Below are 20,048 nucleotides of genomic sequence, written 5' to 3'. Positions count from 1 at the left end.
AATGGTTATTTCCACCTTTTGTAGCACACATAAATGACCTTGCTGCCTAGATGATTTGAATAATAAAGGAAATATGATCTTATAATCAACTGTGCATCAGTTATACATGTGAAGATATTGAGGAATGCTTTACATAAATTGAAAAAGGGGTTATATGTTTTGTAGTGTAAGCAAGAATCAAAATTAATCCTCCAAGGTATTAACATTTTCCTATTTTTCAATAAGCCATATACCCAAGTTGGAAGAGTATTATCTCCTTTCTAACCTTATATAGTAAGGGGTACTTTTTACTAATGGCTTTTGGGCTCCTTTTACAAAAGTGCGCTAGGGCCTTAACGCGCGGAATAGCGCGCGCTAAAATGTCGTGTGTGCTAGCCGCTACCGCCTCTTCTTGAGCAGGCGGTAGTTTATCGGGTAGCGCGTGCTAATCCGGTGCATGCACTAAAAACGCTAGCGCACCTTTGTAAAAGGAGCCCTTAGTGCACACTAATGATTAGCACATTCTAAATTTCATGCAGCCTGTTGCATTTCTCTAGGCTTCATGGCATTTAGCGCGTGCTAAATTTTAGCATGCGTTAGTAAAAGGACCCATAACTTTTGAATAGAACCTGTTACATTAAGTCAGAGGGAGTTATAAAAATATACCCCCAAAAACCCCAATATGAGAAATATACTGGTTTCAAGTCTCATTCAAAAGGCTGCCTTTTCAAAAAAGGCTTGTAAAAGAATGAGAATGAATATAATTGTTTACAGTTGTTAATAAGAGTTTTTTTAAAAAACATTTTTAATGCTTGAGTGATTTTACAGATATTTTTTTATGATGACAAGTTTCAAAACCATTTACTTGGGTAAATAGTTTTTATCTGTGTAAGTTGTTTGAAAATTGTTTTCCTTCAGTCTGCCTAAAAGTATCTAGCATTTTGTAATGCATGTGTGTTTAGCCACATTTTGAGCTGGAATGGAAAATGACATGGGTAGAATAGATTTTCAGATCTGCCCTCATTATTTTCCATGAAATAGTCTACCTCCATAAAAAAAAAAAAGATGCAAATGTTTTTGTGTACTTTATCCACTGCAGTTTTCAAAGAGAACGTACACAAAGCTTTCCATTTGAAATTTGATGCAACAGCCCTAAGTTTAAAAAAAAAGAAAACCCAAAACCTTGTATACTTTGCTGCAGTTTGAAAGTTTTGTCCCCTGTAAGAATCAGTACCTTCATTGTGTTTATGGTTTGTGTTATAGGCTGACAATCAGAAATCTTAAGTTCTGTCTAATAACAGAGTGACAGAATAACTGGAATTTTTCTATTAGTTTACTCTTAATGAATTAACTCATCAAAAAATAAAATTTGTTTTGAAGCTTGCACTCTTAAGCTGCTAGCAATTGTTTAGATGCAAACAGGTCATTATCAGATAATTTTAGGTTACATTTAGTTGCAACAACAGTTTATACAAAATGCTATATAAATATTAGTTCATGTTGAACTAAGTTATCACATGCATATTATACAAAGACGGCAGAAATAAGAATGGGAAACATAATGTAAAGATGGGGAGATAACAGTATTTTTTGAAATGATTCCCTTTAAAATCATGTATAATATATAACATGTACTTCTGTTCATGTTAATTGTTTGTAAAGCTTGTTTCTGTAATGTATGTCACAAACAGAAATGCTAAAAACAATTTACTATTCAGTGTTTCATGTTACAAAAATATTGCACATTGTAAAGAGACTAAAGAAAACCTACAATAAGTCTGTATAACTTGGCTATTTCTTTTAGTAATATTTATTCATATTTTGAGGTAATAAAGACAAAAATATTTATTATTGTGGTGTGGAAGGTTAGTGTGACAGCTAACTGTGGTAAGATAAATCACAAGGCGAATTGTGTTGTATGGTTTAATTATTTTTTTTTAAAAGAGATTTCTTTTTCATCCCATCAGACCAGTCCAGAACACTTGGGTTGTGGTCATCAACCAGAAGATAGAGACTGAATCTGAAGAGCTGTGTGTTATGAAGTTCCATACAGGCACAGCTCATCAGTATTTTTTGTCTCAAGAAGAAGGTAGCAGTCAACTTTGCAGAGTCTGGTCTGGTGAATGGTCCCTGGAGACAGATGGAGAAATGATCACCCAGCTGAGCACAGCTGGCACGAAAGGAGTTCCATGCATAACTTGAGCTCCATAGGGAACACTTGGAGGAGTCCAGTTCTCTTTTCTTAATTTCTTTATTCATTTTATAACTTACTCAGGAGTTGGGCTTTTATCTCATTTGTTTATCAGATGTTTATAAAAAATAGAGAACTTTATTTGACTTATGAATCACTGTTTTCATGCAGGCTGATTTAAGTGATGACAGGAGAGAGCTTCTGATTTACTATTTTTTCCCACTCCCCTCAGTAGTGGTTTTCTCTTCAGAACCAAATTATTCTCAGCAGGGGTGAGCAATTGCTTTCCAGAAACTAGCAATTTAATCCATTTCTAATGAGGGCAGTGAGATACTTGGGGAAAGGAAACTTGAACCTCTTCTTTGTGTAGCATACATTGTGGCTTTATTATGTTTATGTTTTATTAACATTTGATATACCGCTTAAGCGTATTACAGATCTAAGCGGTTTACAATAAAATACAGGTCCTTAGAACATCCTTATCTGTCCCGTAGGCTCACAATCTAGCTAAAGTACTTGAGTAAACAATTTTTAAAATAGAAAAGTTGTAACAAAATTCCAAGAATTGTGAAGGAAAGGTACAATTCAAATAATTAAAAGAAATAAAAAGAATAAAATTAAAATATACAAATAAGTTTAAGAAATTGGAGATTAAGCAAAATAAATTCCAATCTGGTGCTAAGTCCAATCATCAATCCATCCAATAGAGCTCCACATCTGCAAGGAAGGATCAACACAGAGAAGTGATGGTAGGCTGTGGGGCCATCCCTGCCAGAGGTGAAGGAATCAACGGTGCAATCTGGGCCCAAGAGCAGAAGGCAAAGAAGAGGCAGGCCGCAAAAGATCATCCAACGCTGTCACCAACCCACTGCACACCATCCAGGCAGGCCCCACCAATGCAAGCCAACAACACAGCCTCCATCAATTGTCATTGGTCCCGGCCTGTCAGAAAAATGGTGCACAAAAATCTCCTGCGCTAGAAGGAATGAGCCAACAATGCAGCATCAGGTACAATGCAGTCTTGCCAGCACGAAAGGAAAGCTGCGGTCCCCAAGAACCACTCCAACTCAGTGCCCGATGCAAGCAACGGCATCTATAGAACAGTCAACAAGCAGAAGACCAGAAGAGAGAGTGCAGGGCAGAACTGGGCCCAAACACAGCAGCCGCTTTCCTGGCCTACATTTCTGACTCCTACCTATCATGTGAATCACACCTCTATAGGTGCTTTAGGTCACCTAATACAACTTCTAGTGATAGCCATGCACACAGTGGTGTTAAGCAATCTAAAGCACCTACAGAGGCAAGATTCCAGCGCCAATTTTTTAAGTGCCGATAGATGCCTTAAAACTCAGTTAAAAACTTCGTTTAACAGCATTTTTTTATTGAGTTTGGGCACCTACTGCCACCTAAAATCCGGTTCCATTTAGAGAATCTAAACCACAATGTACTGTATAGCATTGAAAAGTGAGATACACATGAACAAAGGCAAAGATCTTCCACAAGTTGAGCAATAATCCCAAAAGAAAATCAAATTGGTTTAATAAATTGGATTTATTTTTTTATCAATCACCTGATATGGCCACGTTTTGTCCACAGGCTGTGTCGGGGATAAAAACTATTAACATTTTTTTTAAAACCCAATAAAATAATGTCAGAAACATAACATAAGAAGTGCCTCTGCTGGGTCAGACCAGAGGTCCATCATGCCCAGCAGTCCGCTCGCGAGGCGGCCCAACAGATCCAGGACCTGTGTAGTAGTCCTCTATACCCCTCTATCCCCTTTTCCTTCAGAAAATTGTCCAATCCCTTCTTGAACCCTATTACCGTACTCTGTCCTATCACGCCCTCTGGAAGCTCATTCCAGGTGTCCACCACCCACTGGGTGAAGAAAAACTTCCCAGCATTGCATAGATAAATCATAATTAAAATAAATTATATAAAATTATGCAATAAAATACATACATGGAACAAACGCATGCTTATCTCTATGTAAAAGTGTATGCTCAAAAAAATAAAACTAAATTGTAAAAATATTCAGTAATCATATGGCTACATGCTCAAGTGACCTACATAAGCAGTTACCATTTCAACATTTAAATCACAAACTATCAGATATTTCCATAGTGCATACAATGCAACATAACATAAAAGAGGATGTTTCTAAAATAGCCATTTCTCAGATGTGCTTGTTCTCAGTGCGTCTATCTTTTTGAATCATTAAAAAAAAACAAAAACCCACGTCCAGAAGAAAAACATATAAAGCAAGCCATTGGGATGTAGGAGGGGCCAGCATTTTTTTAGTAGACTGGCCACACAAACATCCCAGGAGAGCAATTAGGCACCTTAGTGGACACTGCAGTGAATTTCACATAAAAAGGCCCAGATACACATTTCATTATAGCCCCTTTATAGTGTGTGGCGAGTCCTCCAAAACCCACCCAAAACCTACTGAACCAACGTGTACACCACACCATTAGTCTTTATGACTCATGTGTCATCTATATGCCGATATAGTAGGTTTTGGGTGGGTTTCAGAGGGCTCGCACTTTCCACCATATGTGTACTAGATAGCAAGGGATATCCTGGGTCCCCATCTCTGTAGTCTACTGCACCGCCCACTAGGCTACTCCAGGAACCTGTTTGCTACTCTAATAGGTCTGGCCATAACATCCTAAGCTATCATACAGGCAGGTATTTATTCATTCAGTTTTCTATACTGTTCTCCCAGGGGAGCTCAGAACGGTTTATATGAATTTATTTAGATACTGTTTCATTCACATCTTTGGGGGGTGTGGGGGTCAGTGACAACTGGGGCAGTGGGGATGGTCATGCCTCCAGTGGTCATCAGGTCAGTTTGGGTACCTTTTTAGCATTCGTTGTTAAAACAGGTCTAGCCGCAAACATCCAAATTGTGCCCTGGACATATAAAATGTTTGATTATTGCAGAAAAATGTCCAAATCATAAGCCTGCCTGAGTCTTGCCCAAACCATGCCTCCTTGAGATTTAGACACACTGCAGTCAACCACCATAGAAATCTGTCTAGAACATGGGTTTTGAAAATAGTGAATTGGAAAGGTTTGGCCAGAAAACCGTCCATCTGCCCTCTAATGCCACTTTTTAGATGTCTCTTGTTCCTCAAACTTTTTTGAAACCAGCCTGAACTTCAGGTAGTTCTTGCTCAATATATAATGGTAGCTTAAAATTTCTTAGAATGTTTAATTTTTAAAAAAATGTAAATTTTAAAATTTTAAATGTTATTTGAAAATATATATGAAATATGTTGCGAGAATTTCATATATGTTAGTCATAGGTGAAATAAATTGTTTTCATTGCCACAATTTAATTTTGTTCTACAGGATGATTCAGAGGGGATGGGAAAAGGAAAGGAGAAGGAGAGACATGCTGTACATGAAGGAAAGGGAAAGGTAGAGTGGGAAACATACTGCACATGAAAGGATGGCAGAAGGAGAGACATGACGTTTGCTATCCTAAGAATTTGGTGGGAACCCATTGACCATTCAAGCAACTGCTACTTCTGCATGGTGGACCCTTCCAAACATTGAACTGGCAAGCATGCATTTGCAATCGCATATCCAGACATTTCTTCATCCATCGCCCTGAGCTCCCCATAACCATTCCCCTAGACAGAGAGCAGCTGTCTTTAGAAGAGAGCAGCAAGTCAGAGAATGAGAGAGACATTGTAGATCCAGTTTACAATATCAATGATGTAGCTGATGAGAGAAAACCCATACTATCCAAATGAAAAAGATCTCGACAACCTGAACGAGGCTCTTGGTCTCACCAAGTCCAATGCTGAGCTTTTGACATCTAGGCTCAAGCAATGTTACTTGGATGAAAGTCACAGATCAGAGGAAGTGTTGCCAAGCTTTTTCCACCTTCTTCACCCATCAAGATGGGCTTAGCTTCTGCCACAATGTGATCACTCTGAGACAATTGGAATCGCCTGTAACCTGAAAAAGTGGTGTCTCTTCATTGACATCTCATCCAGGAGCATCAAAGCCGTGCTGCTTCATAATGGGAACAAATACCTGTGTCTTCCACTGGCACACTTATTGCATCTCAAAGAGGATTACAACAGCGTCAAGACCTTTCTAGGCACCTTGAAATATGATGACTATGGCTGGGAGGTCATCAGAAGACTTCAAAAATGATGGCATTCCTAATTGGTCTCCAAGGCGGTTTTACCAAGTTTCCTTGCTATCTCTGCCTATGGAACAGCAGGGCCACAAAGACACACTTATCAAAACCGGGACTGGCCACAGCAGACCAAGTTCTCTGTGGGGAGAAACAACATCAAACGGGAACCACTGGTGGATTCCTGGAAGGTGCTGATATAACCACTGCACATCAAATTGGGCCTAATGAAACAATTTGTTAGAGCTCTACATAAGGAGCTAGAAGCCTTTAAGTACCCTCAAGACATCTTCCCTAATCTGTCTGAGGCAAAGGTCAAAGTTGGTGTTATCGTCTGACCACAGATAGAGGATCCTGGAGTGCAAGGAATTTCCCTAGAAGCTAACTAGGAAGTAGAAAGCAGCTTGCAATAGCTAAAAAGTACATGGAGTTGGTTGAGAATCTGATGGAGAATTAAAGTGAAATTGGCTGTAGGATGTTTTTCAAAGTCCATGTCCTTGATGCTTATCTTGATACATTCAAGGAGGACATAGGGAAGCATGCTCAGAGGAGTAAAGTGAGCACTTCCATCAGGATATACTGGACTTCGAATGCCTCTACCAAGGACAATATAATGAAAACATGATGGGAGACTACATCTGGTGGCTGATTCATGAAAGTGACTTACAATATAATTGTAGATCTCAAAAAAGCTACTCACTTCTAAATCTTCTGTTGTCATCTTTGTATAACTTTAATATAAATACATGTGATTCATATGTTGATTTTTATGACTTTATAAGAATGAAAAGATAAAAATTCTGTGTTTTCATGTTTTAGGTAAATTGCAAACTTTGACTATCCTGGTCACAAAAACAAAGTTTTATGAGAATAAGACATTTTCTAAGCTTTAAGACATGAACAAATAGGAAATTACACGTACCTCCCAGGAACAAAAATCATGTTGCATAGTTATATCCTTATACTGTATGTCATTTCAGCTACACTATTGGTTCAGATCTCAGCACTGAATATGCATGGTACACTGTATACCTCATTGTTCATCTTTGTTCTTTTCCTAAGAAGACCAGGTTCAGAGTAATGCTGCCAAATTCATGGAAAAAATTTTCAATTCGATTTGGCCTATTGAATTGATGATTCAATTCGATTCACTTTTCCTGCCCAATCGGGCATTTTTTTTTTTTTCCAAACAGTCTGGCAGGTTTATTTTTGTAGCCTCTTCACTCACTCCAGCCCCCATTGCCCTCTCCAGCCCCATGCCAGAGCTGTGGTGTAAACCAGTGTTTCTCAACTTCAAACCAAGTACCCCCTAAGTCTAACAAATCGCGACCTTAGAATTACAGGATTCTAAGTGACAATTTTCAGTATTTTTAACTCCGATGACTTCCTGGTTCTATCTGACACAACACTCACAAGGATTTATTGGAACTTAACCATTCCTTCATTGAATGTTGGCTTGTAACCCGTTCTGAGCTACTGGGAGGACGGAATAGAAATCGAAATAAATAAATAAATATTATAAACCACTTTGGTTTAACATTTCTGTTAATAATTGTGGTATATCAAATAAAGTAAATATAACTAACTTTCAGCAGTTCTAACGGTTCAAGGGGCTTATCTAAGTCTCTGGTCCAAAAGTGGCATTTTGGGACAATTCTAGAGCTCACTCTGAAGAAGGATTTTATTTCATTCAAGAGTCTTCAAATGATCTGCATAACTATTTGTTAAGATGATGTGGGATATAGCAGACAGGTGGTGAGCGTGTACACCATTTAAATGCATTGAAAGTAGCCACAATTTTTGTTGTATTAGGAGTTGAACTGTTTTTAAGTTATCGAGATCTGATTATAATTTAACCACTGTGCTAACTGTGCAGCACAACCTGAAAACTTTGATAAACCTATGACTCCAGTCTGCAGCTGTAAGATGTCAAACAAACTATTGTAAACATTTGAGCAATATGTAATTACTTACTGTAATTATACAAAGCACTGCAAAGCTTAATCATTGGTATAGACAAGCTGTCTTCTGGCTTCTAATATACTTTAAAAAGATTTTACGATGGGCTAGATTCACTAAAGTCCACAAATGGATCCTATTCGTGTCCTATCCGTTTCCGAGTCATTCTGGCCAATCGATTCAGTAAAGCTTTCCGACTTGAGCTGATTGGAGAATTGGGCAGATAAATGGCAGATGAAGTTTAATGTGGAAAAATGCAAAGTGATGCACTTAGGCAGAAAAAATAAGGAACATAAGTATAGTATGTCAGGTGCAACTCTGGGAAAAACCGAATAGGAAAGGGACCTGGGCTTATTAATCGATAGGACCCTGAAGCTGTTGGTGCAATGCGCGGCGGCAGCGAAGAATGCAAATAGAATGCTAGGCATGATAAAGAAGGGAATCACAAGTAGATCGGAGAAAGTAATAATGCCACTTTATAGAGCGATGGTCAGACCACACTTGGAATACTGCATCCAACATTGGTCTCCATACCTAAAGAAGGATATAAAAATGCTCGAGAGGGTGCAGAGACGAGCAACAAAGCTAATAAAGGGCATGGAGAACTTGGAATACGAGGGACGACTTAAGAGACTGGGATTGTTTTCCCTTGAGAAGAGGAGACTGCGAGGGGATATGATCGAGACTTTCAAAATACTGAAAAGAATCGACAAAATAGAGCAGGAAAAAAAATTATTTACAATGTCCAATGTGACACGGACAAGAGGACATGGACTGAAGCTAAGGGGGGACAAGTTCAGGATAAATATTGGGAAGTTCTGCTTCATGCAACAAGTGGTGACACCTGGAATGCTCTCCCAGAAGAGGTAATTGCGGAATCCACCGTTCTAGGATTTAAGTGTAAGTTAGATGTACATCTCCTTATGAGTGGCATAAAGTGACATAGGTAAGGGTAAGCTAGATGCACATCTCCTTATGAGAAGCTTAGAGTGATATGGGGACTAAAACTATGCCAGGGGACACCTGGCGGGGCCTCCGCATGTGCGGATCACCGGACTTGATGGACCTAGGGTCTGTTCCGGAGATGGCACTTCTTATGTTCTTATGATCAAATCGTAAACATGCCCCCACGTCTCGCTGTAACATCGATTGACGTGTGTGCGCACTGTCTCCTTGTTGGTTTTGAAGCACATAACCCATGCTCTAGCTCTGTAGGACTTCACTGTATAGAAATGGGGCAGGGTTTAATCGCGGACATCATTGGTGGGCTGCGAATGCGCCTACTGCAAAGCACTGTTGTGAGTGAGCAGTGGAATTCTTTGAGTTCGTCCTTTTTTTTACAGATCGATCTCGAAGTTTATTGCGTGCTTCCAAACAGCTTAACATTTCTCTCAGGAAAAGAACTGTTAAGTTGCTAGAAGGCACAACAGTTAACAGCAGTTGAATGCACTGGGATCACGCGCTGTTATATACAGCCTACAAATCCCAGGAGGCTGTGCGGCTCTTTCTGCCGTGAAGCACGAGGCAACCAAAGGCGACTCCGTGACATCAGATGCACGTGACAATCTAGCTGGAAAGAAGGGGGGAGGGATAGCTGGCCCTTAAAAGTTATTTTAGATTTTTTTAAAAAAAATTTGGCATTGATATGTACAATGCAGAAGGAGAGCACGGGGTTAATCTGCGATTTTCTCACCATGCGCATTACAAATCTGAGATTCACTCCCGCGTTTGCTATGCGCATCCCAAAAAAAATCAAAAAATATTTTTAACGCTTATGTATATTAAAGTTTACATATATTTAAAGTTTAGATATATTTTGGATTTTTTGTGGGATAGATATATATTTTTATGGGGTTCTTAACATGCATGCGGTAGTTACTAGGCAGGAATAGTCGGCGAGGATGTAAAGAGATTGGTCCTCAGCAGTTGAAACTTTTTGGAACAGAAAGGCCAGTCGGTTTGGATGAAATGGTTTCATGAAACGATGCCTTAAGAAATTTACATGCCTTTTTACTTATTTGCATGCGCAGATCGGATCAGGTGCGGATGGGGTCTGGAGGAAGGTTAGTGAATCGAGCCGTAGTAGGAAAGTGAGTGCAAAAAAAGCGGTACACGATCAGTTTGCTTAGTGAATCTAGCCCTATGTTTTTGCCTCCGACGCCTCCAACTTTGGTTCTTTGGATCCTCCCTTTCCAAACTGCATTATTTTAGATTCTGGTAAACTTCTATCAGTGAATAACTCTTCCACAGTTCTTGGGATAATTTTGGACTCTCTGTTAACTTTCCAAACACAAACCAATATTTTGGTTAAAAAAAAGGCTACTAAGATCTGTGTGTTGGTTCAATCTATTATCTCAGCTTGACTACTGAAATGCTGTTTATTGTGCTATCAGTGTGGATATTCTCAAATTGTTCAAAATACTGCTGCCCACTAGTGCTGCCCGATTCACGATTCAAATCAATTCACCGATTCACTTCGGGTGAATCGATTTGAATCGATTTACCAGGACAAAAAATCGGCATCCCGATTCGTTGACTGACCCTCCCCCCTAAAGCAGGAGCGGCAGCACTGCCTCTTGCTGGCCTGCCACTCCTGCTTTAGAGGGCGAGTGGGAGAGTCAGTCAGGAATTCAAAGAAAAAGTTTTAAAAATTTCAACTTAATGAAGTGTGAGCATTTGTTATGCTTTCTTTTGAAAACAGAAATGTACTTTAATCTATGTATAATAATACTTTTCTTATGTGTCTAATCAAGTATACGGTCCCTCTGAGTTGAAACTGGAAACACCTGGGGGAGTATTCCAGCTTTCAAATACTGTTGTGATGTTTGTCGTGAGTTTTCCAGCAAAAAGAGAGCACATTTCCTGTCATCCAAGTTAAATGCAAACATTAAAACATGATTTTGTGAGATACCAATTCAAGGTAATGTTTGAACATTTGCATCATGGGGGCTGTGGGTCACTCGGGCAATAATTGACTTAATCTGTGAATCTTGTTTGTTTGATGAAGTGCACGGTCTTTCTGTCTCTCCATAAAGTTTGCCCATTTACTTCGGAACTAGCAGCACACAAAGCAATCCTGCCCTAAAATGAGAGCTAGGACAATAGTGCTTCTGCTTTCTTTATTCCTGTATTCAGGTAAGGTCATATTTAATGTCCTTTTTATAACTGTTAAATCAAGCATTTTATTGGATAGCATGCATGGTTATTTTACTCCAACAAGTGAAATCCTGTGCTGCTTATAGATTGGACCATGCTAATAGCCTTGGGTGGATTTCTTTATAAGCAGTCTAGAATTGCAGATGGGGATGGGACTTGAATATTGCTTTTTTGTGGTTACACATTCAAAGCGGTTTACATAGATCCAGGTACTTATGTTGTACCTGAGGCAATGGAGGATTAAGTGACTTTATTTATTTTATTTATTTAAAAAATTTATATATCGCCTAAAGTCTAGGCAGTTTACAAAACAACATACTAAATAAATAATAATACAACTTGCTCAGAGTCGCAAGGAGCAGTGCTGAGATTTGATCCCTCAACCTCAGGGTGCTTAGGTAGTAGCCAGTGGCATAGTAAGAGTGGGGGGAGGCAAGGGGGCACCCCTCTGCCTCTCCGGCTCCCCCGCTCCTCTCCTTGCCACACATGCACCCCTTTCTTTCGCACACCCCATTCCTTTTTTACTTAGCTGGCACGAGGCTGCTGCCCGTATCAGCATTGGCGCTCTCTCTGACATAACTTTCGGACCCGCACCTAGGAAGTAGCATCAAAGAGAGGGCCGACACCAACATGGATATGATGCTCACACCGGAGAAGTTAACAAGGTAGGAGGAAAGGGAAGGAGGGCGTGCGCACCACCCCCTGAGCACCTCTCACCCTTACTATGCCACTGGCAGCAGGTCTACCACTAGGCCATAGATTTTGTGGGATATTAGTTTTTTAAAAAATAATATAGGTGGTAAATAAACTTTAATAAACAAATTAGGATCTCTTTTGCTAAAGGACAATAAGGGGGCAATTCATCAACAAGCACTAACAAATTAGCAAGTGCCAAACACCAAAGACACCCATAGGAATATAATGGGTGTCTTTAGCATTTAGTAAGTGCTAACGCAGTTAATGTCCATTGAAGATTTTCCCCCTAACGACTAGGGGCAGGATTCACTAAACCTCCAAACCATGCACGATCGTTTCCTATTGCATGCTGGCCGACTGATTCAGTAAAGGTCTGCATGCAAATGGAGACGATCGTTAGCACGCCCCCTACCCACGGCTAGAGAGATCCCCGCTTATGCGCACACCCTGACAGTAGTGACAGGAGAAGCAGCCTCCTTTCACTGCTGTCAGGGCTCAGCCCAGCGCAGATCTCTCTTGCCTGCTCACGTACTCTCCTGCTCTCTGCCACCATTCCCTGCAGTACAAGCCTGTGGTTTTAAAGTGGGCCTGCACTGCAGGGACCGGCGGCAGAGAGCAGGAGATTACGGGAGCAGACAAGAGAGATCTGCCCGACACCCCCCCAGGCCGCAATCTCTCCTGCCTGCCCTGCTCTGCTGCGCCTCCCCCCCTTCGAGAAAAAAGCAGGAGGGATGCCAACTCCCTCCTGCCATCAATGTTAAAACGGAAAAAATAAAGTTTCGCGGCACTCCCCCCTGACACAGCATGGCCCACCCCTGACACGGAACGGCCCACCCTGTACCAAAGTTGGGAGCAGGAGAGGTGCTTGGCCCCTCCTGCTCCTAGGCCTCCCAACCCCCCGGCCCACCCCAATAGTGGCCTTAGGCCCCGCCCCGGCGCATCATCCGATGCACGGGGAGAGGCCTAAGGCACTGATTGGCTAAGGCGACTCAGGCTCCTCCCTTTGGAGGGGCCGGGGCACCTCAGCCAATCAGGGACTTCCTTAGAGAGGAGTCTAGGGAAGTCCTTGATTAGTCAAAACACTCGCTGCTACACTGGCTATCCCCTTTGCATGGGGGCCACCTGGAACACCTAATTTTTAAATGAAGGGAGGGATGCTGATGGGAGAGCATGTGGTATAAATAGGGGTGGAGGGAGAAAGGAGGAGAGATGCTGAATGGGAGGCCATTTGGTAGGTGGGAAGTCGGGGGAGAGGACTAGAGGGCCCCTCCTTATCTGCCTTGGGCCCCAGCATGTCTAACACTGGCCCTGTATACTATAGAATCCATTGAGGTTAATAGCAACACAGAAGATTCTCATTTCTAGGATCCAGTCTAGAGATTTTCATCTGTCTTTGTGTCAGAGAGGAACTGTTTATATTGCTGAAACAGAACTGACAGGTACCATATATAAGTCGATCTGAATATAATTCGAAACTCCCATTTTCCCCCCAAAAAGGAGAAAACACGGTTGACTTAAATATAAGATAGGGGCTTAATATTCAAGTGCCATGCCTTGCCAGGATTTGCACCCAGTGTCCTCTCCCTCACGCCTTCCCTGCAAGGTTTGCACCCGGCCCCCTTCCCTCCCTACCCTGCCAGGCTATGCAGCCAGCCCCTCTCACTACTAGCCAGGCTCTGCACTGGCATAGCTAGGCTCTGCACTGCTATGCACTGGCTAGCTAGGCTCTACATAGCTATGCACTGGCTTAGCTAGGCTCTACATAGCTAGGCTCTACATCCTGACCCACCTCCTCTTCCACCTCTGGTGGTCTAGTGGTAGGCCAAGACAGGAGAGATCCCTCCCAGCCTGGCCGGTAATAATTTTTTTTTTTACCCCCCTGGTGGTCCAGTGGTGTATGGGCAGAACTGCGCTCCTGCCCTGCGCACCTCCTTCCGGGCTTGCGGCGCACAGGCATGCAAAAGCAAGCTTCTCAAGCTCCCGTGTGGCTCTGTGCCGCTAGCTGAATGGCTGCCGCCAGTTCTCACGAGACTCATGGGACCTGGCGGTAGCGATTCAGCTATCAGCACAGGGACACACGGGAGCTCAAGAAGCTTGCTCCTGCATGCCTGTGTGCTATGAGCTGCAATTCAGATTGGCAAGCTCCGAGCCCGGAAGGATGTGCGCAGGGCAGGAGCACGGTCCTGCCCATACACTGCTGGACCACCAGGAATAACACAAAAGCTACGTGGGGGGGGGGGGGGTAAAAAAATTATTTGTATTGGCCACACTGGGCCAGAAAAACAGGAGGGATCTCTCCTGTCCTGGCCTATCAGAGGCTTTCCTGCTGCCGACACAGCAACAGGGCCAGGCCAGGTGGGTGCAGCGACTGCACAACAGCTGGCCCACAAGCCTTCTCCCTGATGTCAATTCTAACATCAGAAAGGAAGTTCCGGGCCAGCCAGGCAGCGATTGGCTGGTATGAAATAACTTCCACTGCATATCAAATGACAGCATCAATCACAAATGAAAGAGAAAGAAAGGGGGGGGGGGAGAAGGGAGAGAGAAAGAAAGGATGCACAGTTAGAAGGAAGTGCAACAAAGGTAGGAAAAATTATTTTATTTTCAATTTAATGATCAAAATGTGTCAGTTTTGAGAATTTATATCCGTTGTCTATATTTTGCACTATATTTGTCTTTTTCTATAGTTGTAACTGAGGTGACATTGCATATTTTAAAGTCATCTGTTTTGACCTCTGAAAAAAACTTGAATATAAATGATAATTAACATTTTCTCTGCATACAGTGTGCTTCGTGTTTTTAAAAAAATTTTATGGTTACTATTATGAATTAATAGGATATTGTGTGCACATGAAAAATGAATGGAAGAAATTGGGGCCGGGACTGAAAATTAGTAGATGTCCCATTTTGATGAAGAAAATAAATGGTTACATTTCCCTAGACCCACAAAAACACCTACAGTGTAAGCTGTCTGTCTCCGGTAGGTTTTTTTTCTAAAAACATGTATCCCAATTGGCTAGTAAGGCAGCAGTAGGACACATACCGCTGCCTAAAATCGGAATGCTGTTTATAGAATCTGCACAGCAGCAAGGAATCGTAGACTGGGGCAAGTACTAGGCCCAAAACCAAGTTCTGTCTTGCTATAATGGGAAGGTATGAAGTCCTTTCTCACCCCATGGAATCTCATTGGAAGGAGAGAGGGAGTCTTTGGTTGGGCAGTACTGCTTTCCAAATAGCCCCTATCGCATCCCTTTGGGAGCCTACATCTATGGCAGAGGGGAGTATTTGTTAAGAACTTTGCAGACAACAAGATTACTGGTATTAAGCTTCCACAGAAAAAAGTATTTGAGTTAAAGGATTACATCTGTATGAATACTTTTGACATCTGATATGAACTGTACTACCCATCATCCTACCCAGTGTAATGTTATAAACTGCTGCTTTCTGTAATCTTATGGAGTGGAGAAGGAGAAAGGATATCCTGTGTAAATAGGTTGCTACTGTTATGATAAAGAACTGCATCTTTCATCATTAGAAAGACAGCAAAGTTCAAGTTTGGAGTTTACAGTCTGGTGTGGCCTACATTAATGGAGAGAGTGAGTGGACAGTCTGATCTTAGTTTGAACAGCCCCCCCATCCCCCCAGCTTTATATTTGGTGCTGGCTCTGGTCCTGACAGCAGATGTATATTCTCAAAATTGATACAATTCAATCACTAAATTGAAAATAAAATAATTCCCCCTACCTTTGTTGTTTCCCTCCCTCCATGCTGTGCCTCAACTAGATGCCTCCCTCTGGCGGGTGTCTTACCTTCTGCCCGGTTCCCGCCTGGCCGTTTTATGCGGCGTTTTTATTGCCACCCCTGATGTTTTCGTCTGGCCAGCTCCCTCCTCCTCACTGCCGCAGTGTGCAGAAAGCTTCGAGCAGTGGTTCCTCACGTGTCCCGCACCTCATCTGGAAGCATTCCCTCTGACGTTGCGACATCAGAGAGAAGGCTTCCTTTTCAGGCACGGACGTGCATAGGAGCCACCACCGCCACAATCAGTACCACCACCACCTTCAGCTTTGTGTACACTGTGACAGTGAGGAGGAGGAAGCAGGCCAGATGATCACACAGGGCGTGGCAATGAAAATGCCACATCGCACCGCAGCCCACATAAAACGGCCAAGTGGGCCAGAATCGGCCCTCGGGCCTTGAGTTTGACACCTGTAGTTTATAGAATTGTGCTTTCAGGAAAGATAGGGGCCAGAAATGTAGGCCAGGGTTTTGAAGGCCTACCTTTCTGGTGTCTATCTTTTACGTGAATCGTGCCTATGGAGGCACTTTATGATGCCTAATGCCACTTCCGGCATTAGCCACACCTACAATGGTGTTAGGCATCATAAAGCGCCTCCGTAGGCGTAATTCTGGCATCTACATTTTTCTATTAAAGGCTTTTATTCCATTTTAAACAGCGTTTTCAACTTAAGTTAGGTTCCTAAATTAAGGCATCATTTATAGGATCCAGACCAAAATACTCTTAGCGGTAATCATGTGAGACTGCCACTATGGGCTTCATTTACAGCAGGGGTGTCAAAGTCCCTCCTCGAGGGCTGGAATCCAGTCAGGTTTTCAGGATTTCCCCAATGAATATACATGAGATCTATTAGCATACAATGAAAGCAGTGCATGCAAATAGATATCATGCATATTCTTTGGGGAAATCCTGAAAACCCGACTGGATTGCGGCCCTTGAGGAGGGACTTTGACACCCCTGATTTAGAGGATTGTGCCAGAGTGGTCATGAATGATTGGACATTGATCCTGGATAAAGAGCCCCAGACCGCCCCCACAAGACTCCCCTGACCTCCTCCCGGACCACCAATGATGAGAGTCAAGTAACCACTAGTGGGAATGGCTGGTCCTGGGGGGGGGGGGGGGGGTGAGGACCCATTGAAACATAGAAACATAGAAACATAGAAATAGACGGCAGATAAGGGCCACAGCCCATCTAGTCTGCCCACCCTAATGACCCTCCCCTACCTTTCTCTGTGAATAGATCCCACGTGTCTATCCCATTTGGCCTTAAAATCAGGCACGCTGCTGGCCTCAATCACCTGTAGTGGAAGACTGTTCCAGCGATCAACCACTCTTTCAGTGAAAAAGAATTTCCTGGTGTCACCTCGTAGTTTCCCGCCCCTGATTTTCAACGGATGCCCTCTTGTTGTCGTGGGACCCTTGAAAAAGAAGATATCTTCCTCCGCCTCGATGCGGCCCGTAAGATACTTGAACGTCTCGATCATGTCTCCCCTCTCTCTGCGCTCCTCGAGCGAGTATAGCTGTAATTTGTCAAGCCGTTCTTCATATGGAAGATCCTTGAGTCCCGAGACCATCCGGGTGGCCATTCTCTGCACCGACTCCAGTCTCAGCACATCCTTGCGATAATGCGGCCTCCAAAATTGCACACAGTATTCCAGGTGGGGCCTCACCATGGATCTATACAATGGCATAATGACTTCCCTCTTACGGCTGACGAAACCCCTTCGTATGCAACCCATTATTTGTCTTGCCTTGGATGAAGCCTGCTCCACTTGATTGGCAGACTTCATGTCCTCACTGACGATCACCCCCAAGTCTCGTTCTGCTACCGTTTTTGCTAGGATCTCGCCATTAAGGGTATAAGACTTGCATGGATTTTGGCTGCCCAGGTGCATAATTTTGCATTTTTTGGCATTGAAGTTGAGTTGCCATGTCCTAGACCAGCGCTCCAGCAGGAGTAGGTCGTGCATCATGTTGTCGGGCACTGAATCTTTGTCTGTTGTGCATTTGCCCACTACATTACTTAGTTTGGCGTCATCGGCGAATAATGTTATTTTACCTCGAAGCCCTTCTGCCAAGTCCCTTATAAAGATGTTGAATAGGATTGGGCCCAAGACTGAGCCCTGTGGCACTCCACTGATCACCTCCGTCATTTCGGAGGGGGTGCCATTCACCACCACCCTTTGAAGCCTACCTCCAAGCCAGTTCCCAACCCATTGCTGCAGGTCAGAAGCATCGGACCACAGCTTTGTACAGCCCAATGCTTCCAGATGGTAAAATAACCCCAACAAAAAGCTAGGATTATTTTATTGTGGCTTTTGAGCCCTAATGTGACTTGCAGTCTGGCATAGTAATGAGAAGCAAAACATACATTTCCATATTTTGTTTCTCATTACTTAATAACGCACAGTGACTTAATTATCACCGTGCTATGTTTAGAAAAGCAGTATTAGGCTGTTTAAGTCACAATAAAGGTCAATTACTGTGACTTAGCACCCTAACACTGCTTGATGAATTTCTCCCTAAATCAAATGTGACCTGTGCTATTTCACAATCAGAATACTGCTGAAGATAATATTGTATCCTCAGCTGAGGGTGGATAACAAGTCTGTTTCAATTGCACGACTACAACAAACACATTAATCAGGCTTGCCATTATGTAATTATTATTATTTTAAAACTTCTTTCCCGCCTAAAACTTATTGAAGGCACTCAAGGGTTAGATAAAAATGTCTAAGATACAGGGCAATTCTATAATCCAGGCATCCATATTTACACCCCTCTTGCACAGGTAAATGTCTAGAATACTAATACTTATGCACTGGGATAAGATGCAGTAAATGGTGCTCAAAATTTGGTGCCAAAAAAAGCAGCACTAAACAGTATTCTTTAAAGGGCACTTCATGATGGGCACCCTTTATAGAATAGCACAAAGCGCCAGGATCTGCACTCAACCTTGGATGTGAGGATTTACACCAGTGTCTCTCAAACTGTATGCCATGGCACAGTGGTGTGCCCCGAAAAAAAATTCTGGGTATATCACCAAAGATTCTAGAATTTTACTTTATTTTTAAAAATGCCCTTCATAAGTATACACTAGAATAGACAATCGCGTATGCAAGAGTCTGTCAATGTTATGAGTGCCATATCCACTTCAAAGAACAATTAATAATATCAAACAATGTCCAAAACACAAAATGCAGAGTTGCAAAATCAAGAGTGTAGGAAGACCTGTAGCGGGTATCAGACCGTCCAACAAACAAACTATGTTTGTAGGGAAAACTCCTCATTTACCCAACGGTGCCTCCATCTCCTGTTTTGTTCATTTTTTTGGTTCTTTTGTGAAAAAATTTTTTGTTACTTATTCAATAGTAAACTTTTTTTATATATTATACATGTCTGATGTGAAAAAACTTTACTTAGCTTTTTGCATAGCGTAGCAATCAATCCCCAAAACGCCAACGCGTTTCGATAATCTTTATCAAGACGACATGGGGAAGCTGAAATGCCAAACAGATACATAAGCAATGTTAGGGACAGAACTATTAAGTGCAATCCCCTTATCTATGCAATTTCATATTACTTACATTTAAGCAGAATAAACGTCACATACCAACCACCGGCAAAAAAGAGAGCACGCCAAGGTTCGCCGACTCTGAGAATTAAATACCCCACCCGAAAGACGTCACTTCCGGGGAATCACTCTACTGACCCTCAAGATTTTCTAAAAGGGGCCATAACCTAAAACAGAACATCCGTTTCCCATGGCCAGAGCCACCTAAAAATCAGCTTGAGCTAACCAATCAGAAGTTTCATTTAACCCATTTGGGGCCATGGAATCTAATGTAAACATCCACCGGAGTTCACACCGATTAAGCAATTTTAGTTTAGTTTTTAATGCAGTAGTTATCCTTACTTGAGCAACAGAGCAATCAAGGCTTTGTTACCGTTTGGATCTTCTTATCTTTGCAAACTTGGATTTTCAGCTCTAATAAGCACATAAGCATTGCCTCTGCCGAGTCAGACCATAGGTCCATCATGCCCAGCAGTCCGCTCCCGCGGCAGCCCCCAGGTCAATGACCTGTAGTGATCTATTTCTCTACTACTCTATTA

At 42.3% G+C, this 20,048-nt stretch overlaps 1 protein-coding gene across 1 annotated transcript in view; it reads left to right on the top strand.

The window, feature by feature from the left end:
• The first annotated feature begins 11,290 nt into the window (after positions 1 to 11,290).
• Positions 11,291 to 20,048, top strand: part of PLG (plasminogen) — a 256,749-nt gene continuing 247,991 nt past the window's right edge. The window contains exon 1 of the mRNA XM_033938421.1: positions 11,291 to 11,420. Within this exon, the coding sequence (XP_033794312.1) occupies positions 11,372 to 11,420 (49 nt within the window). The 5' untranslated portion in view covers positions 11,291 to 11,371. The remainder of the gene's footprint in view (positions 11,421 to 20,048) is intronic.

The sequence above is a fragment of the Geotrypetes seraphini genome, chromosome 3 (genome assembly GCF_902459505.1).
Source record: "Geotrypetes seraphini chromosome 3, aGeoSer1.1, whole genome shotgun sequence".
Classification (NCBI taxonomy): domain Eukaryota; kingdom Metazoa; phylum Chordata; class Amphibia; order Gymnophiona; family Dermophiidae; genus Geotrypetes; species Geotrypetes seraphini.
The sequence above is the reverse complement of the archived record's forward strand: the minus strand, read 5'-3'. Positions and strand labels throughout refer to the sequence as shown.